We start from the raw sequence: 27,419 nt of genomic DNA, 5'->3' as shown, positions 1-27,419 counted from the left end.
GGCCCTGTCTGTTTTTCAGCATTCGTTATTACAATTGCCTTTGATCCTTTTTTGCAAAACAAAAGACGCTCGACAAGACAAATCAAGAGCCTAATGACAAATGACAGAGGTTCTTTCAAGTGAGGAGAGTAAACAAATTGTTGTGCATGTATTAACACGTATGAGTCACCTATTTATTTTCATTCCTACTGTGTTATCTTTATTCAGTCTGCGCTGCAAGGTGAAATACCTCTGCCTCTCTCTGATCTGCACAGCTCAGGCCTACGTGGTGACCCTGTGCGACACAGGAAAAAATGCTGTGATGAGCATGCTGCACACACTGATACTTTCAAACGGGGTCACCTACATCTGCAGGGAAAGTGTGGAAAAATGTGCTGCCGGGTACTTAAATGGGACATCAGCTCCTTCTTCCACAGTAACTTCCCACTGTGTGTTCAAAGAGGTACAAGGAAGAATAAAGGAAAGGAAGAAAGGAAAGGAGGGTTGTGTACATCTATTACAGTAGTTACATGAGGAAAAGTACTGACACACCCATCGAGAGAAGTCTCCCTATTGTTACTAAAGGAAACTGCAAATTAAAGGAAACACCACACGACTTTCCCAAGACAGCAACTTAACTCAAACACAGATAAAGAAAAAATGTCAACTCACTGAAGGAAGCTTTGTGTTATCAGGTGTGAGTAGGTGGATAATCATTTTTTGCAGTTCCTCTTTCCTTGACACAGTAGAGATGCAGGAAGTTAGAGTGAATGGACTCATTCAGTGAGACTGTTAGTGTCTTTGGGCATTAGTCTAAACACTGTCCTGATTGTGTGTATGGTTCAGTCAGTGTTTTCCCTACAATCCCCACTGTTTTTAACCATTGGTATTTCCTTTAAACCCAAACTATTCCTTAAGTGGGTTCATACAGGCGGACTGCCAAACTTTTTTTTTTATGGTATGAGATCTGAAGTTGTTTTAAAACATACTCATATCTATTCTGACTCAGACTACGTTTGTAGTTTTACGTTTCTTTCTGGTTTAGTTTCAGAGCGTTGTGCAGCAGCGAGGCTGCTCCTCGGGGAGAGCCTGACCTCTTTTTAGAGACTCTGGGAAATGATCCATTTAACTTCTTTTATATATCTTGTGTCAGTTTCATGAGATAAAAGTGTTTTATTAAACATGTGAGATACCACAGACAAATTATCACCATCCGTAGAACACAGAACATGCAGGGTGGGGGGATTGAGGTCTACTGTTGTTTCACTTTGATTAATTGTGTAAACCGCTATGCCGATGACACGCTCTTATACCTGTCCATAAAACAAACTGCAATCTATTGTTTCATTTATTTTCAAATAGTTTTTGTTTTCAGTGGTAAAGGTTTTATCTTTTCACAGATAATTGCAATGATTATTTAGAGACTAAATACATCACAGAACTTAAATTTTACTTTTTATTGACTTGCTGTAATGTGTCGCATTACTTGTGCTTATGTTTTACTTTCTTTCTTTTTGTTATTTCACTGTTGACTTATTCACTCTCAGTCTTTACTGCAAAACAGAAGATTAAACTCTCATGGAAAATTCTTCTCCTTCTTGCATAACCAGTTCTGGTAACACATTGTGATAATGCCAGGCAATACAAACAGGTAGCAGACACTATCTGTAAATAACGACAGCCCACACAGAGAGCCTTTTCATCAACCAGGCCTCCTCTGATGCATGCCACTGATAACATGATAACAACCCAGGTAACAATGCAGATGATTATGCTTCGGGGAGAATATAAAGGAGATTGTAGACTAATAAAAAACAACAACTATATCATCCATGTGTTCATACGACATACAATGACATACAAACATTGACATTACTTTTGTGACTGCATTAGATATTATCATTTTGCCATTGTTCCTGAGATTTAACCGTTAACATGCAAGGACATGAAAGAATATATATAATTGTATTGTATACATAACTGATTTATTTACAGAAACTTAAAATGGTTTAAAAAGACAAGTATAAGTTATAGAATAGACTACCTACTATTATACTTGGTTCCCATAATGCCTTGTGTTCAGTAGTCTTTTTTTTATGTAGGGAGATAAAATAAAGCCGGAACTCTTCCTGTAACGTGACCATTATCTTTGAGTTAAGAAATCTTGTACAAGTCAGGTGTCATTCTTGTTGGTCTACAAATAGCCAAGAAAGAACATAAAAATCCTGTTATGAGTCTTCAAAATATAAATATAATATATACAATATTATAGATTTAACTTTCCAACTGTATGTATTAGGAGTGGGAATCGCAGGGCAACTAACGATGCAATACGCGACATGTGGCCCACGATAACGATAATATCACGATACAGCGATTCTCCGATAATTGATATATTGCAAGACCATCATATAATGATGCATCACGATAGCTGATGAACTTCTTCTTCGGCCAATTAAGGATGAGTACATTGCCATATCGTTATTCGGTTCCCCCCCTTGTATGTAGAGTAGTTGAAGTCAAGTAACTGGCTCAGCCAAAACTATAAAACATTAAAAAGGATGTTAACATACTGTATAGTGGACATAATGGTTATATTTTTACTGCCTAATGAGTACTTTACCTTTTTATACTCTAATATAATTTAGGTTTATATTGATGTACAATGACTCCAGTAAAACTGAAGACTCTTATTTGTAATGCAGTCATTGATACTTCTTGTACGACTGGCTACACCTTATACCACCATCCTAAACACATTAAACATTAACAGCGGGTGTTGGGTTTACAGGTTCAGTGCTGATGTCGTGCTCATTGCAGCTCTTATGTTTTCATTTTCCTAACTTTACTGAGCACTTAAAGTGAATGAACAATTATCTTGCTTTTAGAGTTACAATAGGCAGCATTGATGACTTGGTGGAGGCTCATAGAAGAAATTTCACGTGTGCAGAAATGTCTTGTGCTGTTTATAAATAACACAGTGCAGAGGCATGTTATCACCCTGAACACTCTTGGTTTAAATGTGACTGTACATGTTACAATAACCACATAATAACTACCACAGAAGTGCTCAAGAGGACTTATTGTTTGAATGTAATCTGACCTAATAAATATGTTTTATGGCTTCCAAATACTGCCTGTCTTTGTTCACAACAGAAAGAACCTATTTCTCACAGCGCCACTAAATGTCTGCATTCAGCTGACTTTATTTAAAGAGGTTTTATAGACGTGTTAGTGTCAAACAAACAAGGGTTCAAATACAAAAGAGACACAACACAGCTGTAAAACACAGAAGATGACATTTTTATTCAAATGTTAGAGTAGCAACAGTCAAAATAAAAGACTTTAGTGCAGTGATACAAAAAGGACATGAAGTGAGTGAAACACAATAAGTGATATGTGGATGGGAAATGTTGCATATTTATACTTTCATACTAGTTGTGTCAAATAATCATTGCCCCATGCTCCTCAGAAAATGTCACTTCTCTGTGACTGTTACACCCCACTCCTCCGTCTCCTCCGTCCCCGTCTCCTGCGTCCTCTCCTCCAGACGTGGGCTTCTTCCTCCTCTTGTTGAGCAGAGGGTTGTTGGACAGGTCCAGGTCTTTGATCTTCACCTGGTCGTAGTCGACGCGCATGGTGGCCAGAGCGCAGGTCATTTCCTCCTGTTAGGAGACAGTTTGTGGCGTTAACCCGGGGCTTCACTGCCACCTGCTGGTGATATTGAGAAAATAAACAGAGTCCCACCTTCACGTCTTCCCACAGCTCCTTGTCCTCAGTCAAAACACGCGATGTGTGCAGGGGTGTGGGAGGCACCACCATGGACTGCTGCAGTGTAAACACAGAAGCCTTATGAATAAATGTGGGAACGACAAACAGACCTATACAGACGTGACAGAACAAAGTGAGAACCTACACTAATCCAGGGATGGTTCACAAACTGTCCGATGGTCATCCTCTCACTGGGTTCTGTCTTCAGTAACTGAATGATAAGCTGTTTGGCTGGAGAGGACACACAATAAATCACAGTTGAAAAAAATCATTAACCCAGTAAGCAGTCTGGAATTACAATAATGTCCTCTGTTGTGTTAGCTGGATGTTGCACAAGTTGTTAACATGTGATTGGGTATGCGGAGCATGCTACATTTAAACCTACGTTAATTGTTTGTTTGTTTTGCCACTTACAAGAACACAACACTGTTAAGTTCCGATGGTGAATGCTAGGAAATAGTTGTTCCATTACACATCAAGCAGATTTAGAAAGACGTTATCCTTCATTAAGAGTTGTGTCACTTTTGCTCTAGTTTTGGTCTCTAGCAATTCCTAAAGAAAATATGTGGCTCTTTAGCTGCTAAATGCTAACAGCTAGCTGCTCTGTGCTGTTTTAGCTCACTTGGTGAACGGGCGCCCATACAGAGAGGCTACAGTCCTCGACTCTCAGTCTGTGATCATTTTGTGCATGTCATCCCCCTCTCTCTCCTCCCCACATTTCCTCTCTCTCTTCAGGTGTCCCCCAAATTAAGGCAAAAGCCAAAAAAAACACCAGCTAGTTGCTAACTTTGTATGTCTGCTGATTGGTGCTGAGAAGGTAGCATCTGCTTGTAGCTCAAAAAGAAGTGACAGAGTGTGACCTGACGGGAACCAAAACAGTAAAGTTGTGGAGAGGAAAAGCAAAACTTTGAGCTCAAAGACACTAAAATAAAAAATTGTTAAGTTGATGACATCATGTGATAATTCTCTTTGCGTGATCCCTTTCACGTCAGTCATTCATAACATTATTATATTGACTATAGCAGCTCTATGTAGGGATACATTTTTATTGTGAATATTCTTCATTGTGTGCCGTATTTAGTCTTGACTTTCCCCTTAATCTGATTGTAATAGAAAGTAAGAAGTTGGTGCAATGAACATTTTCACAACCCTGTCACTGTTTTGAAATCTTTCCTTGTCATTTTGAATTTTATGTCAGAAGTCTGACCTTCCTCAGAGACATCAGCCCACTCAGGGTTTGGGAACTCGTACTGGCCAAGTCTGATCCTCTGCTTCATGCCCGGTGAGATCGCCTGCCCGGTGTTTGAGTAGAACGGAGGAAACCCGCACAGACTGGACACACAAGAGAAGAGAGGAAAGACTGTTTTATTAAGCTGTCTTTAAATGTTACATTAAGTTGCATCAGTGGCCGACGCACATGTGATACTCACAGGATGTACATGATTACGCCCAGAGACCACATGTCACATGACTTGTCATATTTCTCCGGCCCAAGCACTTCAGGGGCTGAACGGACAAACAGACACATGAAAAACAACACAAAGATGTGGAGAAGGAAAGACGCCCTCGCACAAAAGCAGGTCAATATGCAGACACACGTGGACAACATGAATAATAGCTCCTACTCCTGTAATAACACTGGTTTTAAAGTCTCATGGCAGCAGACACTCACCAACGTAATACGGAGTGTAGCAGGGAGTCTGGAGGGAGTTGTACAGCGTTGTCTCCTTAGCAAAGCCAAAGTCAGTCAGTTTTAGTGTAGCGTTACTCTCCTTGGTGGTGTAGAGCAGGTTTTCAGGCTGCAGTGTGTATGAGAATGAGAACGTTATTAGAGATTCAAAAGTCTCATGTACATTATCTTTGAAGAACAGCAGCTGCAGTACCTTTACATCCCTGTGAGCGATGTCCATGTGGTGGAGGTACTCTATGGCCGTGCCGATGTCGTGCATAATCTCCGACGCCTCTGATGGACACACATGACAAAGATGTAACACGTGCAGGACGCGGCACAGAAACCTGTTAATCTAAAGTGACCTCCGACCCACCTCTCTCCGTGAAGGCCTGGTCCCCTCTGGCCTGAATGCGGCTGAACAGCTCCCCTCCCTCCATGCTGAGACAAGATTAACAAAGAGATCAGAACAGGGGCAGCGAGGGCACTCCTGGCAAACAACCACTCTGCTTGCAATCATGGACTGACAACAAAGCAAGTCATTGTGCCGGGTTATGAGTCCGGGGACACTCACGCAGTCAAGTGAAAAATGAAGGCAAAGACAGCATGTATATAAAGCCAGTGTGTTAACTTTACACTTTGGAGTTAAGCCAAAAAAAGCAGATATAAACAAGATGAAGTTTCCAGTGAATCTATTGAATGTCACGATTTAAGTCACAAGTGTACAGTGCTAAATAAACGTGTCATCCAGTGACTCAAGCGACATTTACATGGTCAGGGCTGCAAATGAATCCCGGCAAGTCTAGTGTGATAAACAAGTAGCACAATCCTTGCAAACAGTCTGTGTCAGATCTTTACCATCTGGTCCCTGTTTGCTCGGCACTGTGAAGTCTCACTTTCATTCTGACTTTAATTATTTGCACAAGTTAAATTTAAACTCAGATCAAAATAACAATGAAGGGTAACCTGCTTGGATGGGAAAAAAGGCCCAAAAAGGGCATGTTTGTTATGGCTGCCCAAAGACATATCTGATTATGTAAGAAAGGTCACTACCCAAGAATATTAAGTAAAAGCAAAGTTTGCTTTCCCAGAGGCAGCGAGAGGAAAAGAGCAATCAGGATTTCTTTGTAGTTTTATCCAAGATGCAAACAGACTCTGGGACTAAACACAAAGCTATCAAACAAAACCCTCATGAATCTATTCCAGCATTTTTTCTCCCTTTAAGGCCAAAATAAAGCAGACAGTGAATAAAGCAGCGCCGCCCCTGCTCACCACTCCATTATGATGAGGAGACATTTCTTCCCCTGGTGAAGGTTCTCGTACAGGCTGAGGATCCGGACGATGTGGGGACCTCCGGAAACTCGCCAGTGCAGCTCCACCTCCCGTCTGGCTTTGGGTGTATCATACAGGATCTGCTCCACATGAGGGAAACACAAATCAATGATAGGAATCATAGTGGTCACAACATCAATCGACTACTGTTTGATGGCTGTAATTTCTAGTGAATGCATTTAGGGTCCAGACTTCAAGAGAACATTTGGTAGGAGTGGGAATTGCAAGGTAACTCACGATACGATACGATATGATGCATCACGATATCTGATCAACTGAGGACGAAATGCCCCTCAAAATGTGAAGTGCAGGATTAATGTGTTTATTCTCTGCAGTTTGGTGCCAGTTTCACAGAATTAGACACAAGTTAAGATGAAACAGAGATGCGGAGAGTCAAATTGGCAGGGAAATGTTTAGAGCTCCGAATTTTTTCAGTGTATCGATATTTTGTCCCACCCCTAGCATTTAGCAACATGCTTCATCTTTAAAGGCACAGTGCTGCAGCTGTGCTATCACAGACAGGGGAGGAGGACATCCTATTTTCCTCTACAGACACTAGCTCAAATCCTTGTGGACATTTTGAGCCCCAGAGGAGGAAAAAGCCTAATAACTCACAGGTTTGTAGAGGTTTCATTTTCCCTCAAAGCATTTACTCACAAAAACAGAGCTAGAAATGATACCTTTACGATTGTGGCTTAATACCACTAAAGATATCACACAGAAAACATGTGGAGGCACTTACGGGGCAGCTCTTCCTGTTTGTGTTTTCTTAAAGCTCTGCTGCAAGCCAACAAGCATCTGTTGAACAAATTACCTGCTCTGATTCTCCCATATTTCCTTAGTATATTTGAAAAATAAACATTTAATAAGCCCAATGTTGGGTCTGTGAGTGAAAATGCATGTTTGTTGGATGTCAGAGGCTCAGATGATAATGTAAAGCACGAACAGAGCAGATTATTGTCCACTGAACAATCGTGGAAACTGTGTCAAAGCATGCCAGACAGAACATCACTGTCTCACACACTCACGCACTGTCTGAGCAGATCAGGGACTGGATTTGCTTTCAGATTCAAACATCCATGGTTGGATTGATACTTCTTTGCCGCACATAAAACCCACAAAAACATCACAAAAACAAGACTCAGTGCACATCCAGTCTAAGACAGCATTAAAAGGTGGGGATCACAGAGAGGGGATGAATAATTGATGGACGCTCTCTTTCTTTTCAGCCTCAAGAGGCCAGTTTATACATCACACAGGATGGAGAAGCAGACAAGCACACACAAAACACACACCTTCAGGGCACATTTCTCTCCTGTTTTCTTGCAAAAGCATTCCAGCACTTTCCCATTGATTCCCAGGCCGAGCACCTCAGCTGTGATTTTATACTCATCAGTCACCGCATTTCTCCTGAACTCCAGGTTACAGTAAGGAGGAGGCTGGAGGTCAGAGAGGCCGCCGACCAAGCTGCTCCCCGGGCTGGTGGAGACGCTGTGCTGGGCGGTCCCTTGCTGCGCAGTAATTGGATTTCCCGGCTGCTCCCCCTGGTTATGATGCATTTTTTTGCGCTAAAAATCAACTGTGAGGCCATCAGTCTCTGCCATAGAAAAAAATATCCGGTGCCAACATAATCACCAGGACTTTCGTACGTCTTCCCAGCCCACTTTGAACACTGTGCAAAATAAAGTATTCAATCTGTCCTGGGAGTGTACAGAAAAGGGCGGAGGTCTGAAATCGTACCGTTATGTTTGCACAGAGAACTTTAAAAGACTCCACCTGTTCTCTGAATGAAAAGGTTGAGATATAAAAACTAACTGATTGACTACGAGTAGATAAAATGCTAAAAACTAATCTGGTACCCCTGCCTGGTACTCCTCATCACGTTTATCTGCCTCCTCTTGCAGGGAACACCAGCCTCTCCAATTCCCTGACGTCAGCGCTCAGCGGCTCAAATTCAGTTTCTTAAAGGAACAAACACGAAAAGACGTGTCAAAGGGGAGAGAGGAAATGTGGGGAGAGAGGAAATGTGAGCAGAAATGAAAGTAACAAGTGGACGGTTCAAGTCGAAAGATGTGGGAATGGAAACTTAGTCCCGAAAAAAATGACTTTGTTGTGTCCATTTTAAAGAGTCGATGAGAAGCGTCTAGCTGTGTTGTACAATGATTGATAATAGCCAATTATCATGCTATCTAGGAACCATTAAGGGATTAGATTTGTAGGAGACCAGGGTGCACACAGTGTGCCAAGAAATCTTTTACATCCTCACAGTGTGTCTCCAGGTTGGCCCTATATGTGTCTGTCTCATATAATTGGCTGGGGAAGACTGAAATGGTTGCAATCCAACCTGATTTGTGTTTAATGCATTTAATAAAAATATCGGGATTTTTAAGGATAATGTCGCCTATAGTCAACTTTCCTTTACACCTCTAAACCCAGGCTGTGAAACACAGAGCTACAATTTGTATTCATTAAAAAATGAGTGCTGTGTGATTGTGTCAATGTTTTTTTTTAACACCAAAAAGTTGGTTAAATGATCATTAAAGTGGAAAATATTTTCAGTTGGAGACAACCTTGTTGCTGTGGTGCTGTCAGCAGAGACCAAACTTGGCATCTTATAAGAAAATCTTCCAGACTTTACCTGCGTGTGTTTTACTCTTCATGTGTAGAATACCTTTCTCTCGTCCACAGTATAAAACAAACAACTACAAGTGACTCATAGGGCTTTATTATGTATATATGAAGATTTTTAAAAATAAAGAATATATTCTTGCAGATTAAATTACCAAAAACAGCCGAGCACAAATATTGAAGCCTACTTTGTATTCTCCGTGTCCATAGCAATCATCTTGTGTTACAACACTGCCATAACTCCGACACTTATAGCAGGTATTCAATGTGTTGAGGTGTCTTAGTGAGTGATTTCTACAAGTCACCAGTGAATAATTTAAACAGCTGGATAAAACCTGATTCATACACTACTGACGTGACTACAGCTGCAGGATTCCTTTGCAGTGTGGCTGTATGAAGCTAGCAGTTAACCTATGCTAAAGTCTAGCTTATCCCTGCAGGGCACGGTCCAGCACGTGCTCGTCCTGAACAGGGAACGGCATGGTGACTTGCAGCTGCCTGTTCTCCTCCATGGTGCGCTGGATGGTCTCATAGGCGTTGGAGTTTCCTGACCAGCAGCGACGAGCCACCTGCAGGACACAGACAGAGATTAGGCGGCTATCATCTGCAATTTGTCATCATTGTAAATAATAGGTGAGGCTGTGATTCATCAAGCCTCTCTCCTCATTCTCACCCCATTGGACACGTCCCAGTTGAGCATCAGTCTGGCGCGCTGTGCAGCCTCCTCCGAGCCGTCCAACAGCAAACCAAACCCTCCGTTCATCACCTCGCCCCTTTAAGAGAGGCAGGAGATTAAGTAACACAAGTAAACATTAAATATTGATCAAATAAATGGGTTTCATTCACACAGATTTGTATTTTGAATACCAGCCAGCCTTACCAGCCAACACCACCACCGTTGTGCAGAGACACCCATGTGGCGCCCCTGAATGCATCACCGACAAAGTTCTGAACCGCCATGTCTGTAAGAGAAGGACATTGTGAGCTGTTACTTTGACTTATTCTGTAATATTCCTGCAGTGTTACTGGTTTATATGAATAAAGACAGACTGGGACAGCTGGAACAAAGGAAAAGGAGGATTCTGTGTGGGCTGCTTCCTTATGTTTGATCATCTGTCACAATGTCTCCTGTTTCGAGGCACGTTATATTGCATCTTTGTCCATGTACAATATAAACACCTGGTTATATCAAAAGAAAGAAAGTCCAGCTGCAGAATCCCTTACCAGCACAGAAGGCAGATCCATCGTACACATTGGAGGTTTCTCTGAAGGGGCTGTCTGTGCCACTAACATCATGATGGTCTCTGCTGATAACCACAGGAGCCTGAGCAACAGAAACAACACGAGACACTGATGAGACTCCTCTATGAATGTGATATCATGCAGACGGCAGTTAATGGAAAATGCTCTTCCGAGCAGACAATGTTTCCTCTTACTGAGACTCTTCCATCAGCGATGGCCTGGTTGATGGCCAGAGCAATGCAGACTCTTCCTTTCTGGTCCGAGTAGAGGATTCTGGCCTGAGATCCAACAACCTAAACAAAGAGAAAACACACACTGTTTTTTGATGCTTTTTTTTTAGAGAGCAAATTCAGGCATAGGTTGCCCAGAAAGTTACCAACCATCTTGTGTTTCCCAGCCTCTCTGATCCAGCGGATGTTGTCGTTGTACTGCTGTCTGATGCGATCAGTCACGTTGGCACTAATTTCTTCCAGCACAGTGGCAGCGATGTTGTCCGTCACGTCAAGATCCTGAGGGTCGCCAGATGTGCACACCCAGCGGAACGGGCCAAAGCCCAGAGAGAAAATATCCCTGAAAACAGAGTTTGCAAACTATTAATAGCAAGAAGAAAAAAACTGGTCACAGTTTGTTGGTATTTCTTTTGATTTAAAATGTTCTATTACAGGATTGATGCTAGATTGAATAAATGAGAAACCATCTCACCCCATAATGTGCTGGACGTAAGAAGGGTAACGAAATTCTGTTGCTCCTCCACCAACTTTTTCTACATCTGCGCCTATAGGAACAAGAAAAACACGCCTCTTTAATGGTTGGACGTGCTCATTTAGTGGTAATGATGATCTTTTTTTGTGAGTGGTAAATAACTGACCTGCTCTCTGGGCCTCCAGGAGAAATGCATTGCCGTAGTCCCAGAAGAACATGCCAGCATCAGACAGCTTGTTGATGGCTGTAATGTGTCTTCGGAGGCTGTGATGGTTCGTAAAACATTCACATTAATAGAAGCAAATACTGCAGGAAAAGTCCATCTGTGTGAGTAACTTCACCTTTCTTGGACCATGTTTCTAAATCGATTCGGATCAGTCGCCATGAGCTGGTTGGCCTGCCGGAAGCTGAGCTGGACGGGGTAGTAGCCTCCGTTGTAAGGGTTGTGGAGGGAGGTCTGGTCTGAACCCAAATCCACCAGCAGCTGTCCCGTCCTCTCGTGCTCCAGCAGCAGCCTCTCCCTGGTGAGAAGAGACAAAAAGGCGTCTCTGTCATTGTAGCTGCACACCTGGGTCGTCATGTCTGGGTTGCAGATGGTTTTTTATATCTCACTTACCATAGGTCTACAATGTTGCCATGGTAACCCAGACTGAGGGCAGTCTTGGAGCTCTTGGCCTCTCTGAGAGACACAAAATAATACGAAATAAAAAAAGACAGATGGGTATCACGGGCTCTTTCACTGCAGTTAGAGCACTAAGATGTTGAACAGAAACAGACGTCAGCCAACGTTAGTACATTTACTTAAGTACTTAAATAAAGATGTGCCCATCAGCACCTCTGAAGCTTAAAAAATAACATGTTGTAGTTTAACAGAGGGTTATGGGTGGAAAGATAACAAAGTCTCTCCGGAGGCCAGGAAGTTAATTGCACTGCCAAGAATTTGTTCCGCACAAAAGCTACATCAGTTTTTGTAAGGACTGTACAATTGAGATGGAGATACTGGTGGGTACATCTTGTTTACTTTGGATGGAGTCAGGCTAGCTGTTTCCCAGAGTCTTTGAGCTAAGCTAATTAGCTGCTTGATGCAGCTTCATGTTTTTTAATAATGAATGATTGGACGCTCATACTTAATTCGTCTCTTTGTTACCTGATCCGTTTGATGCAGTGCTCAATGTTGCTGGTGACCTCCATCAGCCAGCCCTGCTCGTGTCTCTTTCTAAGAGGAGCCTCATCCACCTACACACAGAACAAATGACACATCACATTCAGCGCTTCCCTCAGTCTGGCTCCATTAGCTGTGAGTATTAACAGGAAGTGTCTGGACACCAGCTGACCTCCGCAATCACGCCAACACAACCGGCAATGACAGCTGCTTTGGCCTGAGCTCCACTCATGCCCCCCAGGCCAGAGGTCACAAAGACACGCCCCCTGAGGTCGTCTGAGCCCAGGTACCTCCGGCCGGCATTCAGGACCGTCAGCTGCACAGAAAAACACAAAGAAATGTAACTTTTAAAACGTTGGCTGTGCTGTGAATGAAATACGTTTTGAGTGATCTCCTCTCCTCAGATTGTTGTGAGAATTTTTCCAGGTGCAGTTTTTCACAATAAAAGACCCAAAAATAAATATTAAATAAAGGCCTCAAAAATAATAATTTTGCCAGAAGCAGCCTTTTTTTTTTTTTTTTTTCTATTTTTGACATAATCTTTTACACTAATCTTAAAAGTAATCCCTATTTTCCATCAGTCCTGTGTACATTATCTTAATCTCACAAACCATGGTGCCATGAACGATTCCTTGTGGTCCAATGTAGCAGTAGCTGCCTGCTGTCATTTGACCGTACCTACAAACGGACAAATTAAAGAACACGGATGAAATCAAAACATGTGGAGCTACAAAGGAGTTTTAAGATAGCGACTTTTCTTCTTCCTGAAAACAAAATATATACTACTTACATTGACACACCGAGGGCAAACATCTTCTCATACTGCTCCTTGGAGGAGTAATTAGGAATGACCTGAGTGATGTAAAGAAAGAGTATGTCAGTATACAGGAAAGCGTGTGGGCTGAAAGTATCATTGTAACAGATGTGTGTCGGGCAGTTACCATGCCGTTGGTGATGATGGCGCGAGGTGAGGAAGGCAGGCTGGGGAACAGGCCCATGGGATGACCGCTGTACATGACCAGAGTTTGCTCCTCTGTCATCTCACTCAGGTAATGCATCACCAGGCGAAACTGCACGCACACACACACAAAGCTTTAATATCCATCTACTCAGACTCTATAGATCAGAACCAATCCTAATACGTGAACACATATAGCTCTGTGGGCTCACCTGGGCCCAGTTACTGAACACCTGTCCGTTCCCTCCGTAGGTGACGAGCTCCTGGGGGAACTGAAGGATAGGAGAGACATGAAGCTGTCATCAAACACAACACTTCACACTCACGCTGTAACAAGGTGCAAAAAAAGCTGCGTCACCTGAGCCACAGCTGGGTCCAGGTTGTTCATGATCATGAGCATGATGGAGGCGGCCTGGCGTGAGCGGCACGGGTACTGATCTATGGGGTAAGCTCTGAGGAAACAGAAGGAAGCTCACATCACTGTATGTGCTATGTAGTGTTAATGAAAGGAAAGCAAAATAATCTCTATTCATATCACGTGTGTTTATTATCTATATATGTCCCATGTCGGTTAGTCTCTCATCGTCTGGTTGCCTCACCTCATGCGTAACGTGGGGATAAAGCGGTACATGTAGATGTGTCCGTACTGCCGCAGCTCTTGAGCAAACTCAGGTGCGAGTGTCGCGTGGTGGGAGGGGGGGAAATAACGCAGGGCGTTTCTCAGCGCCAACTAGAGGGAGGAAGGATTCAAAGCAGGTTAGTGACACACTGCACAGTGCAACGAAATGTTTCAGTAGAGCCCCACGTGTATGATTAAATCATTGACACTTCCTCTTAAAATAAGAGGCGGACCACTCACTGTGTCTCTTTTAAATAGCCTTTGGTTTAAGCTCTGGCATTCAGTTAAGGACCTTAGAGAATAATCCATTTTTAGGAGCTCATGAGCCAACAAAGGTGATGCAATAAGGCAGAGTACACAGCAAGGCATAATGTCAGTGGTGCTGCTACTTCTGACACATTTAACATAAAGTAACTGTCTGTATTAGTCGTGCCTGAAAATGATTTATAAATAATTGAGATACAAATGTGTTTAAATCTTTGAATAAACAGAAGCTTTGTGTATTTACTCACCCGTTCCTCCTCTGCTGTCAGGTTGGGGGTCCGCATGGGTGCATGTGACACATTGGGGTCTCTTCCCCGGTTAGAAGGCAAAGGGTCCAGGGGGAGACCACTGCATACCTCCTTTAGAGAAGACATCCTGATGAGTATTTTCTGTTGCACACTTGAGCAGACACCTTGAAACAGAAGCTCCCACCCGCACGGCTGACGATCTGAGGCCGATCACTCTTCCACTTACGGTCTCACTGGCTTTTTGGCCGCCTTTGCCCTCCCCTGTCCACCAATGGTACGGTGTGGAGAGGAATGGGAGTTTGGTAATTATTGATCCCTGAGAGAGTTTAAAGTGGCACATGCTTCAGAGGACAAACACGGTGAGTGACCTCTGACCCCTGCAGTTCAGACATGTAACTTAAAAGTTAAACAAAAGTGCGGGCCAGAACCTTTGAACGGGTCAACAAATATTATGTAGAATTGTTTTCCCTTTCAGTTTTACTCGCACAACACAGAGCATTATCACCACCCCAGCCTGCAGATACAGCCATGTTTAACTGAGGTTGAATTCTGTTTTGTTAATGACAACAGCTTTTTTTAACATCAACATGTGGTCACTTCTTTCAATAGCAAAAAACGCCACGTGTGTTAGCATCAACAGATCCAATGACAGAGCTTATTTTTCGTTACACGTTTTGCTGTTGTATGTTAAATATGTTTAACAAAGACAAAATAACACAAACAAAATAAAGCTGTTGATTCGAGTTATCAAACTTTTGATATAATACTCTTCTTAATGATATACCTGCATTCACAGAGGAAACGTCTGACACACCACCTGTGCATGTTATTTAGGCTTCTAGGCGTCCTGTGTGATCTTTCCTAGGGATGCACGATATTGGATTTTTTGCCGATATCCGATATGCCGATATTTTACAACTCATTTAGCCGATTACCGATACCGATATTTTTTTCCCGCACACCTAATTGCAGAGATCATCAACTCTCTTCTGTATTAGAATTAGCGTACAGTATAATGGTGATACTCTTATCACATTTGTTACAACGGTCGGGGTGACGGGTCTTGAGATGGTTAATCAAGTTTGTAGTGTTGAAAGACTTTGCCTTGGCTCCTCCTCGCATCACCGAAGCTGAGCAGTCATTGCAAATAGCAGTTTTGCTATCTATTTCAGACACATTGAAAAACTTCCACACCACGGACATTTTGGCTTCTAACTCTCTCATGCTGCAGGTAGACACACGTGACGTCATCACGCTGCGCCGCGCAGGTCTTCTACGTGCCGGGGACATTGCGCAGAGGTCGGGCATTTAATCGAGTATGCAGCAGCCCATTATTTTATCGGTTAATTATATCGGCGGATGGCGGCGTGTTGGCCGATATCCGATAGTTCATTTTCAAGCCAATATCAGCCAATACCAATAACGTGCCGATAATATCGTGCATCCCTAATCTTTCCTGTAGAAGTCTCTGGCAGACAGCAAACGATGTATTTGGAGAAGAAAGAGTTTCTTGTGTCACTAGTTTAAGGTCGACCCAAACTTTACCTCTGCTAAAGCTGCTCACGTGCTCTAATGATGCTAACACATTTACTCTTTCTGACAGTGACTTTTAAGAGAGAGAGAAGATGCACAACATGTAAAAATTGGTTTTCATAAGCACCAAACAGGTATATTTTTTATTGTAAAAAATTCCACAATATTCAGTTCAATACACGTCGATCAGTCCTGCGTTGTACACAAATGGATCCGTTGAGTTCAGCTGAGGTAAACGTGTAGAGTCTGATAATAAGTTAACACAAGAAATGCAGTCCCACAGGACAGACAGGACAGACAGGACAGAGGGCCACTGTGGAAACACGACTCCAGATCCCACAGTATAAAGATACTTTTATAAAAAGGTACTTTTCAGTACATTCTTCACACCTCTGATTAATGTAGTCATTTTTATAGGTAACATTAGCAAAATACATTTCAGTTAAAGTTTAATATGAATATAATCTTAACATATAATTTATGTATTAAATGCCGTATGCTGAACATCAAAGAAAACAGATATGACATGTCAGTGGAAATGAAAATGTCAGTGTACTGTCATTTTACAGTTTCAGACTCTGTTATGGGAAATTCCAGCATGGCCAAGTAGAACTGTCAATTTTGAGAAATAAAAATGTAACACTACACACCTCAGTGTGTACGCTAAGGTTGGTCCTCCAAGCTTTACGTAAACCAAAAGGGCGTATTGAACAACTTGAATTTAAACACTCCAGATAGACATTTTCTTTGCTCACATTATATTAGTTTTACAAAACTATAAGCCATCGTATTTAATGCCCTCTTCAGCTGCTGAGACTGAAATGAACATATTTCCCTGATATTTTCTTTAAAAAAAAAATGGAAAAAGGAAAAGTTAAAAAGGACGATGTTATTTTTCAATGCAAAAAAGGGATGAATAAATGTGATTTCTGTTGGACCTAAAAGCCTTGTTGCTAATATTTACACCAAAGCTCACTATTAGCTCTCCACTGGTCCCTCTGTGGTTTTGCTGGTGTTAGAGTCTTGCTCAGTGGCAGATGTTGAGTTTGCACCTGACATTTCTGCAGATTCAGAGTCTTGTGAGGTCTGGTCTGTTTCTGATGATTGCTCTCGTGGCACCTTCTCATCTTCTTGTGGATACAGCTCCGGGTAACTCTGCATACACTCCTGCATGGCCCTGAAATTATCCAAGCATTCAGAGCCCTTCACCTCCTCCTTGCTGTAGTGGAAACAGGAGAAGGCCTCCTTAAATTCAGTCCCACAGGGTCCACTGGCCATCCCACCCAGGCAGGGGCAGTTCCAGTTGATCTCCCCACTGGGAAGAATCAGACCTGGGAAGAGAGGTGGAGTTTAAGTTGGTATGCAGCTACTAAGCTATTTCAAAGTTCACCCAAGTTAGCCAGACACTGCTCCTCACCTTGCTCCTCATACGGGTCATCAGGATCTTCCTCTACAAGCTCAGCATTGCTGGGTGTTGCATGATCCTCTTTGGTGACAAAGATGATTTGGTCTTTACCTGTTGAAGGAAAAGGCAAACAATGGGACCTTCACTAGGTTTAGTCCACATTAGCTTGTGACATGAGAGTTTGAGGTCTTAAGGAAACAGTGTTTTCAATACATAATATCCCAACAGAGACATGTTGGTTTGTTTGCTGTTATGTGAGTTTATAATATGTTTATATATAAATTAATAAATAAATTTATAAAGTAAAGAAAATTGCTTTCCATCAAAACCAGCAGAGTCAAGATGTCCATGATATTAACAAGATAAAATGATATCCATTCAATGACAGAACTCGGGGTGACTTTCTATTAAAAACACCTTCGGGTGAGTCATTGCCAAAAAAATGCTGCATGACACATTGCACTATTGTGGCTGTTCAAGGTTAAACACTGAGATGTAACAGCTAACATTCCTGTAACAGTAATAATAACACACTTATAGTAACAGGTAAATGTTACAAAGAGTCCCGATTCTTATCTTAGTATGAGGCCTTTCCACACATTTTTAAGAACAGGAAACAACACCTGCATTACATTTTCATTCAGACTAAAATGGACTTCAGGGTTAGCTTTAGCCGGCTGGCAAACCATGCTTACCTTCCTGCCTGACCGAGCTCATATTTCACGCTGAAACAAATTAAATTCCTCTTATTGACGTACAGCAACTAATACGAGGAAAGCGACTCTTACTGCCACACAACAAAACACAAGTATATATCAATAATTCTAGTCCAGCATCAGCTAACTTGTTTCACAACTATCCTTGCTTGTGTCCATGGAGTCTTCTTCTTCTACGGTTCTGCTTCCGGTTGCGCAGTAGGCCCGGTGGCGCGTTGCTGCCAACAGTGAAAATACTGCATGCAAAAACAGTCAAAACATTTTTTTAAGAGTTATTTTCTTTAACTTTTCACAAGCAATTTAAAAAAAAGACCCCTCTTACTGTATTGTTCAATTATATCTCTCTTAAATTTTTCCATGAAAAAACGTTATACCATGAATACGCCCAAACACGGAAAATAAATGTGATATTTAGGGGGGAAACAATCCAGTCTCATCCTTTCTATACGCTACAGTCTATTTATGTGGGACAATGTGTACACTTACATAGTCACTTACAATAACCCTACAGGCTGCAACACATGCTTTTCCAATCATAACTGTTTTATGATGAAGATAATACGCATTAGTGATAAAAAAAAATGTCTATAAATGTTTTAAAGATATTTACGAAATATAATCAGGTAAAAGTGTAAAAAAAAATGGTATCATGTATTGGATATCACAATATAAAAAAATCACGTAGTAAAAGTTGTAACTACTAAAACGTGGAAGCTAAAAATTTCCTACCAAAAAAGATCATATATGAACTAATTTGTCTGTCTTCTATAGCAGTTTACATTAACCCCCCAGTTAGCAGTAATAAGCATTAGCCAAAATAAACACAACATAAATATTTAAACAAACTATTATGCAGTTCAAACCAGTTATAATACTTTTTCCTTTTACATCCATAGCTCCTGCATACATATTATATTTCACATTCATGGAAACTGATCCATTAAAACATTATTTTAGATAAGAAATGTTGCCATAGGAGGATTATACGCCATTGCTTACGCTGCATTACTATATTATAGTAGATCATAAACAAAATGATTAAATGTGTGTTTATAAATGCTTTCTAACAGGGTTAAAGCAAAATGTTACCGCTGAGGCCAAACTCAAAAGGTTTTATAGCTGTAGAAAAATATGCCAAATAATGTCAAAAAGCATAATATTAAAACTACAAAAAGCCCCTGAACCCTGATTTTGTTAAATGAGACACAACCTGTCACTATACCCAAAAGTTCACTTTAATTGATTCGGGAAGATTCAGACAAGTAGAAGAGTCAAAAGATACTTCCATCCTTTTTTCCACAAAAGGTTTTATTGAGAATGTTTTTCTATAAGTTTGTTCTGAAATGCATAATTTCTTTACATATTCAAAAGCTTTTATCTTACACTCAAGACAAATTCAATTATTCAATGAATGGCCTATGTACAGAAAATCAAAATTTGTCAGCTGTTGAAAAGCAATTATTGTCTGTTTGCTTAAAGCAGACAAAAAACAAAAACTCTTAGGAAGGTGGTAACAAAGATGAATATGACATGTGAGATAATACTGCATCTCCCTGGGAATGCTATACATTAAAACAGAGAGGACCCTTGTTCATGGTTCATCAGATGACTGCTGACAAAAATAGCAATTTCTTTTGACAGTCAGACCCTTTTCTTACGAGACCCTGTTCAAATAACAGCTATAACAATGGGTCACACATCAGGAAAATAACAGTACTTTACTCAGCGTTTGAAGGTTCAGCTACTGGTCCACACCTTCGTGTAATTGGCAGGTGCTCAGAAAAAATAAAATAAGATTGAAAGTAAAAGTATAAAGATAACACCAAGCAGAACATTGAGTGTTTTATGCACATAGCAGGCAGGTGACCTCCGTCCTCTGTGTCGAGTATGCCTGCATACTGAAGCGCCCCGCTGTCAGTCTGGAAAAAAGACCAAACTCCTAAAGGACTGCATCTCATACAGAGCTGAGGAATCCTTTAAATACATCTGGGGGGCTCAAGTCAGTAAGAAAATCTGATCAATTGAAATGTCGGTCTTTTGTTTTATTTTGGAAGATTCATGGAGGGAGCAACAAGCCGTGAAGCCCCACCACCTCGTTCAGTCCCATTTCAGACCAGATTCCTGAAGATTCCTCGAACTACCCGATGAGAGCTGACGATGCGGAGGCTTCACTAGGATGTAAAATAAATGCAAGTTTGGTGATTCTTTTAAAGTTGGTAGAAGGACGCTGGTTTTTCTAGAAGAGCAGCCCCCCCATGCTGCCGACTTCGCTCTGTTCTTTCACAAAGATCTCAAAGTACTGATAGATGATGGTGACGGCCAGCAGGATACCAGTACCAGAGCCAATGGCTCCGAGGAAGTCAGCCATGACTGATAGGCCACCTATACACAGTCCACCAAAGGCAGCTGCAGTAGGAATGTACCTGGAACACAAAACAGGGACATAAGATTAATATGAATACAAAGAACTTCATGATACAATGATTTCAATGATAGGCAGGAGGAATGCCAGATAGATATTCCAACACATTCATCATGAGTGTGGGATGGTGATTACTGGAATGGTTCGACGTTTTTGGAAACGTGTCAAATCACTATTATTGCCAAGAATTAGATATAAACATTAACATCACTCTCAAGTCTATCGGTTATCTTTTTACCCTATAGCTAACAGCCAGTTAACTTAGATTAGCATTGGGTCAGAAAACAGGGGGCAGCAGAGCGCTGGAAAAAAACTTTAAAAAGCGCGTTTAAAGAAAAAACACAACAAAACCAAAAACATAAAATCTTCCAAATAATCTCAACCCAAACTAAGGACTTCTTAAGGGGACCTGAGATGTGTTAGCGGCTAAAAGCTTTGAAAAAAGGTCGTACATGGACATTAACTGTCTTATTAATTTTTCTGTCACATGTACATATTGAGGGCAGTTATACAGAAGGTACGGCTGTCTATTTCTTTCTCATCTGACTTGAAGAGTCAGAGTGGATGCTTAATTTGTCAAGATGACATTAAGACATACCGCAGAAACACTTTTACCATAAAACTTGGTGTATAAGACGCACTTTTAATACTTTTTTTTTCATATAAAAAGTGGTCTGCGTCCTATATACCGGTGCGACCAATATACCAGTATAAAATGCAGAGAGAGGTATTTTATTGTCTTACGGAAATTTACTCAGACGATGGCGCTGTAATCTGGCTAAAGCTTCGTCACAGACATGTGCCATCAGTGCAGCCGCCATCCTCACAACAATCAGTGTTACTGTAAGCTGATCTCAACTACCGCACGGGTAGCTAGCAGTATTGCAGACTCGACATGTTGAAAACAGATGGTTGGCGGTAATCTGTGTTTTTTATTTCAAATTAAAATAAATTAAAAGAGTGTCATATACACATTTTTAATAACCTCCTGAGACCCTGCGTCCTCACACGGGGACATTACATTTTGGCTTCACACTTTGTCCACCACCCTGTGGTCACAGAAGCAAATTACACTGATCGGTGTACATTCAAGATGGCCGTGATCCCGACCAAAATATGTTGCAGTCGGTCTCTACAGAAAACTCAACCAGGTACAAAACCTCTTCAGATTTTGTGATTGAAACTTGTTTATTTAATGCGTATTAATAGTTGTAGCTTGATATGGCAGACAAATTTGACTAATGTTATCAATAGCAACAAGCTACAACACCGTTACGACAAGGTACTCACATGAGGATTTGGGACTTTTTCAATGTAACACAAAGACAATTCTTAGGTTTTATACTTTTTAGGTCCTATTAATTCCCCAAAAGGTAGGAGGCATTAAAAATGCATACCAAACAAAAGCTCGGGTCTCAGGAGGTTAATACATAACTATAGAGAACCTCTTTCCATCTGGGATACCCCCCAAACAGACTGCGTCTTATATTCCAGATTTTACAGTACTTGCCATTATGTGAAGACTAATAACATTAAGTGTCACACTGCTGAGGTACCAAAAGGCACAAAGCGATTACACATTTGTTTATAGAGAAATTTAAGGTGATGCCAATGAAACGCTTTGATTAAAAGACAGGGGATATTTGCCGTCTGCGTGCCGTTAGATAATGTAACTCATTCTAACTGATAAACTTTAAATGTAAAGTAAGAAGGATCTGTGCGTGAAAAGGCTTTGGGTTTACCTGTTCAGTTCATGGACCATGGAGGTTTCTCTGTGTCCCCTCATCACCATCTGCTGCTCCTTCAGCTGTTTGGCCACCTGGATGAAAACAAAGAACAGAGCTTAAAACTCTATCAGTTTTAAATAATCCCATTACCGTCGCTGCTTGATAAAAGTTACATCTTACATCTTTGGCAGAGGAGCCGGAGACTTCAATCCAGGTTTTGGAGAAGAAGGCACATGATCCGAGCATGAAGACGATGTAGATGACTGCGTGGACCGGGTCGTCCAGAACAGAGCCGAACGACTCAGGAGGAGAGAGGTAGTAGCAGAGTCCACCTACAGGGTAGGCACGGGCTGGACCCCCTGTTGACGTGTCCTTCAAAGAAGAGAAAAGAATACTCAGCTTTAACAGGCAGGAAAATGTTCTAGGATGTGGGATTGACAGAAACGATAAGTAAAATCCTTCTTGCAGACTCTTTCTTTACAAAAAAAAAAAATACTTACAGACCAAGTGCCGAGCAGATTAACCAGGAAGTTGCCACTGAAGCGTGTGGAAAGCATCTGGGAGATAACGTACAAGTTGGAGACCAGGGCAGACTGCAGGATGATGGGGATGTTGGAGGTGTAGAAGAGCTTGATGGGGTAGGTGTTGTACTGGCCACGGTAGCGGGCTGACTTGATGGGCAGATCCACCCTGAAGCCCTGTGTGGAAAGATGAATGTGTTGGACAGATGTGAGCAATTATACTGTTTCGTTTGCTAAATTTATCTTTGTGTTATTATTGATGTAAATGTTGGGAAAAGACAGCAGCTCACCTGAAAGTATATCACTACAGCAAACACGAAGACAGTGGCGATGAGGTTCATGAGGTTGGGCAGGTTCTGTCTGTAGAAGGCCTCTCTCAGAGCTCGCACTTTGTCTGTACGAGTGGCCAGCAAGTGGAAAAGGGCGATGATTGCTCCCTCAAACTCTGTACCTAAAACACAAAAAAGACACAAGGATGAGGAGCAGCTCTGCAGAGTGCAAAAGAGCAACAGGATGGACTTCGCTGGTTGCTATAGTATCTTTATTTATCCATCAAAAGGCCACATGGTTGCTTACCTCTTCCGGTGTTCACAGTTGTGGGGCTGAAGGCCTTCCAGACGATCGTCTCACAGATGTTTGTAGCAATGAAGAGTGAGATCCCTGAACCAAGACCGTAGCCCTTCTGGAGCAACTCATCCAGCAGCAGGACGATCAGCCCGGCCACAAAGAGCTGTGGAGGAACACAACAGATTCAGTCAGCTGAGTCACTTTGCTACGAACTCACAGTTCTTTTGAGAGTCTTAGTTCATTCTGAAGAGGCATGTTTGGCCATTTATTTCTATTATCGAACTTAATAACAGTGTGAGTTTTACAGAGCAGCACTGGAACATATTTCACTTCTTAATTAATCAGCAAACCTGTTGGTCTTGTAGCTCTAAGTATATCCAATACACCATGACTATATGCATGTTATGACTTGACAAAATGAGATAATCTGAAATGACTTTGATGCACCTCATCAGTAAGAAGCTGGTTTCACAGTATCAGTTTTACGCTTGTATGTTTTGATTAATACTAGTTTAAAAGTTGACAGCACGACTGGATTTGTTTAATAATCAATATTTGGGGAACCTTTGGTTAGCAATGAAGAGATGCTAACGGAGGGCTACATTTAAAGAAGTAGTCACGATCCACACCTGTTGGTTTGTTCTTTATCATAATGTTCTCTATTCACATCATAACATTTCAATTGTAAGTGCATACTGGAAGACATTTTGAATAATATATTTTAGGGGTTATGAACATTTTTATGACAAGTTTGAGGAAAATTCCTGTTCTCACCTGAATGATGATGAGCAGACAGATTCCTGCACCCATCTCTGAGGGATCTCCATACATGCCAGTCATCACGTACACGATGGCCTGGCCGATGGTGATGATCATTCCAAATACTGAAAAAAGAAAGAAAAGAAAATAGCAGTGGTTAGACAATCCATAGACATGAACATAAATTTAAACCATATATCCTGGGATCACCACCTGATCAGAGCTTCCTTACATTTCTGTGCTCCATTGAACAGGGCTCTGTCCTTTGGCGTGTCTCCGACTTCGATGATCTTAGCTCCAGCCAGCAGCTGCATGATCAGGCCTGAGGTGACGATAGGGGAGATACCCAACTCCATCAGGGTACCTGGAGGGAGATATTCGGGTTAGGATACACCAGCAGAAGAGGAAACATGCATTTTATATTTTTATTTAATAATCATCTAGTGAAATACCTCTGTTGGAGGCCAGAATGACTCTCATCCAGTAGAACGGATCTGCAGAGTCTGACGACATGATGCCGAAGAGGGGGATCTGGAGGAAAACAGTTTTCATTGAGTATAATTTCCTTTATGAACTTGTGTGTGTTATTCCACTTTAATGTTACTTATTCACAAAGTGTGTCAGGTTGCAACAATATGTACATATCAATGTTATTTTACTTGAGATGGTTTGATTATTAAAAGGACAGAAACATTCCTAGATAGACAGCATAGTACTCATACTGCCAAGTGCTCATTTCCCTGTGTGTGGAATATCACCATTTATTGGTGAATTCACAGATCAATTTGCAGAATATTAACTGACTTTTTATTGACATAATAGACATCTTTTAACTATAAATGTATTGTTCCTCCTTTAATTAATATTTAACTCTTTGAGTTGTTGGGTGAGAGCAGGACTCTCTGCAAATTCAAGGCACAACTTTGGGCAGTGAGTTGTTGTGATCAACATTGTAAAAAAAATTGTAATTTAAAATATATATATATATTAAGAATATGTAATTAATAAAAACAATTGATATATTAATAAATAATGAAAATTACAGTTGGACAGTGCAACTCACTTGTTAAACAATATTTTGTCAGGACTAAGGCCTTATTGAAGGTCATTAATTAATGTTATCAGATGAAGGTCAGAGGACCAGATTAAGTGAGTACAAGTGATGTAGAGTGCATGATTGTTTAGTGTGAAAATGTTACACATTGCAATGATAGAGTTTCCCTTCCTGTAGTTTGTTAACAAACTATGTGACAATACTGACAGAAATAATCAGTGACACTTACCTGGCAACACACCAGGAAGATGAAAAGAGTGATGGCAGTCCATAATACCTTCTCTCTGAACTGGATCTGTTGGACAATAATATTAAGACAGGTTTAATAAAAATTAAGAGTGATTTTATTACTATTGCTAAATGCAAATGTACTGATAAAATGAAAGTAAAACACACCTTTCTCTCAGGTTTTTGGATCTCTGGCAGAACTGCACAGAATGGCTTTATGACCTCCAAGAATTTGACTGAAAACAAGTAAAAATGAGTTTGTATGTGAGTTAAATTGTAGGTCTTCAGAGGTACGTGGCAGTGAATGGTGGGCGGACTCAAGACACATACATGCTTACAACGATACAATACCAAACACATTAAATGTTTAATAAGGCATTTAGTATCATGGTGTTTATAGCTATATTAATAGACTTTTATATTATCATTACAATCAGTGTCTTATTGACATTAAGCAACTGATTTCGGAGCTGCAGACTGGAGATAACAGCGGAGTGTTATGCGTCGTCATCACTAGACTGTCAATGTCTTTGAATGAGTGGCTAACAGGTTAGCATAGATGTTTCCAGCCAACAAGAACCACCGTGTCGCTTCTAAGATCTAACTACAAGCAAGAAACAAAGCTTACAAAACTACTACGAAATTGTATAAATAAATCATCTGACAACTTATCACTAGAAAGACTCACAATTGTACAAAAGAAACTGTCGGCTAGCTAGCTAGCATCGTAAGCTAACAGCCTGCTATCAATGCCAGCGCTAACCCCGTTAGCTAACGAAGTTGTCCAACACAGTTGAAAATACATTTTAGCTGTTGCTCTACAGTCTCTAGAAACCAGTCTCGTTTAATGTTTGTGCTAAAGTCATACTCACTGCCCATGATGTCCACACGGTCCTCCTCTGTGTCTTTTACTGTGTAAATCTGAGCACACTGAATCTCACTACTGAGCCACCGGGGAGGAGAAGAGGAGGAGCGGAAGGAGGAGACACTTTAGAGACACGTCACCACTATGGACACGAACACCAACGATTTAAAGGAGCAGCCCCTAAAGACACACTGCAAAGATATAATTTTTCCCTTTTGAAACTCAGTATGACGAAACCCTTAAGTCCTAAATGGTGGTACTCTATACATGAGATTGAAACTTTTTCCCACAAGTCAGTTGGACAGTATTATAAACGTATTCCAACGAAATAATAACTTGTTTTATAAAAGATAAACTTGTTCACACCATATAAAGAAAATTAATCTGTTCTGTCAAGATTGTTTTCTTTTGTGCACAAGATCATAACGTAAGTTGTCACCAAAAGATAACATTTTGTTCCTGCAAGACAAAAATGTTCCCATAGAATGATAAACATATGCGCAGAAGTTCATTAACTGTTTCCCAAAAGTTAAACTTAATTTCACAGGAATAACTTGTTCCCACAAGATAATTGATCTTCACACAAGATATAACTTGTTCCCTTAAGATAATTTACTTTTGTGCACAAGACCATAACTTGCCATCATTTGACATTTGAATAATTTGAAATATTTGTTACATGTCATGATCTTTTTGGCAGCTATAGAGACTGTGGTGATTAGGATTTTTGTCAAAACATATGGTTGAAATATGGTTTGCTATATATTTGCTAACCAGCACTAGCAGTTTATAGGAGCTTTGTTTTTTTAATATAAGCTTGCATTAATATAAATGTTTTCCCTTGTTTTAAATGAGTCATCTGGCTCCTTTTTCCACTGCTAAAATATGGCTAAAGAGAAAGGAACAAATTACAAATTATGTAACTTTTTCCAAAGTATCATTTAAGTAGCTTTACTATTGACCAGCAGATTGATGACGTTCCACTGTTCCACCTTTCTGCATGAACACGTCCACCAGAGAGCAGCAGTGACCTGAAAATAATCAGGGT

The 27,419-nt window shown here is 40.9% G+C and overlaps 4 protein-coding genes across 5 annotated transcripts; all 4 read right to left on the bottom strand.

Annotated features, from left to right (window-relative positions):
• Positions 1-3,272: 3,272 nt before the first annotated feature.
• Positions 3,273-8,659, bottom strand: LOC138605670 (MAP kinase-activated protein kinase 2-like). 2 transcript variants are annotated; one of them, XM_069678064.1, is made up of 10 exons: positions 8,047-8,659; positions 6,692-6,831; positions 5,796-5,860; positions 5,634-5,713; positions 5,423-5,549; positions 5,181-5,256; positions 4,958-5,082; positions 3,896-3,981; positions 3,727-3,807; positions 3,273-3,644 (listed from the first exon to the last, which is right to left on the bottom strand). In XM_069678064.1, exons 1-10 carry the CDS (start codon positions 8,308-8,310, stop codon positions 3,423-3,425), a joined length of 1,266 nt encoding a protein of 421 aa, XP_069534165.1. In that variant the 5' UTR covers positions 8,311-8,659; the 3' UTR covers positions 3,273-3,422. The 2 variants fall into 2 exon arrangements, with proteins under 2 accessions (XP_069534165.1, XP_069534166.1); XM_069678065.1 differs by having other exon boundaries at positions 3,727-3,804.
• An 866-nt stretch (positions 8,660-9,525) lies between these two features.
• Positions 9,526-14,700, bottom strand: uroc1 (urocanate hydratase 1). The gene is made up of 19 exons (XM_069678886.1): positions 14,575-14,700; positions 14,043-14,173; positions 13,802-13,895; positions 13,656-13,715; positions 13,427-13,555; positions 13,276-13,337; positions 13,097-13,163; positions 12,658-12,801; positions 12,471-12,559; positions 11,940-12,002; positions 11,665-11,844; positions 11,490-11,587; positions 11,324-11,396; positions 11,002-11,191; positions 10,816-10,914; positions 10,604-10,703; positions 10,260-10,341; positions 10,053-10,152; positions 9,526-9,948 (listed from the first exon to the last, which is right to left on the bottom strand). The coding sequence occupies exons 1-19, from the start codon at positions 14,698-14,700 to the stop codon at positions 9,808-9,810; spliced, it is 2,028 nt and encodes a 675-aa protein (XP_069534987.1). The 3' UTR covers positions 9,526-9,807.
• A 1,544-nt stretch (positions 14,701-16,244) lies between these two features.
• On the bottom strand, positions 16,245-18,378 carry LOC138606224 (mitochondrial intermembrane space import and assembly protein 40-B-like). Its single transcript, XM_069678687.1, has 3 exons — positions 18,208-18,378; positions 17,525-17,623; positions 16,245-17,438 (listed from the first exon to the last, which is right to left on the bottom strand). Exons 1-3 carry the CDS (start codon positions 18,227-18,229, stop codon positions 17,086-17,088), a joined length of 474 nt encoding a protein of 157 aa, XP_069534788.1. The 5' UTR covers positions 18,230-18,378; the 3' UTR covers positions 16,245-17,085.
• A 1,137-nt stretch (positions 18,379-19,515) lies between these two features.
• On the bottom strand, positions 19,516-26,460 carry sec61a1a (SEC61 translocon subunit alpha 1a). Its single transcript, XM_069677877.1, has 12 exons — positions 26,379-26,460; positions 25,675-25,742; positions 25,508-25,573; positions 24,677-24,755; positions 24,457-24,588; positions 24,240-24,349; positions 23,475-23,628; positions 23,189-23,349; positions 22,878-23,075; positions 22,558-22,749; positions 22,393-22,469; positions 19,516-20,651 (listed from the first exon to the last, which is right to left on the bottom strand). The coding sequence occupies exons 1-12, from the start codon at positions 26,383-26,385 to the stop codon at positions 20,465-20,467; spliced, it is 1,431 nt and encodes a 476-aa protein (XP_069533978.1). The 5' UTR covers positions 26,386-26,460; the 3' UTR covers positions 19,516-20,464.
• Between the last annotated feature and the right edge of the window lie 959 nt (positions 26,461-27,419).

The sequence above is a fragment of the Semicossyphus pulcher genome, unplaced genomic scaffold, assembly GCF_022749685.1.
Source record: "Semicossyphus pulcher isolate SPU_LCO1_2020_fin unplaced genomic scaffold, fSemPul1.0.p SCAF_3, whole genome shotgun sequence".
Classification (NCBI taxonomy): Eukaryota; Metazoa; Chordata; class Actinopteri; order Labriformes; family Labridae; genus Semicossyphus; species Semicossyphus pulcher.
The sequence above is the reverse complement of the archived record's forward strand: the minus strand, read 5'-3'. Positions and strand labels throughout refer to the sequence as shown.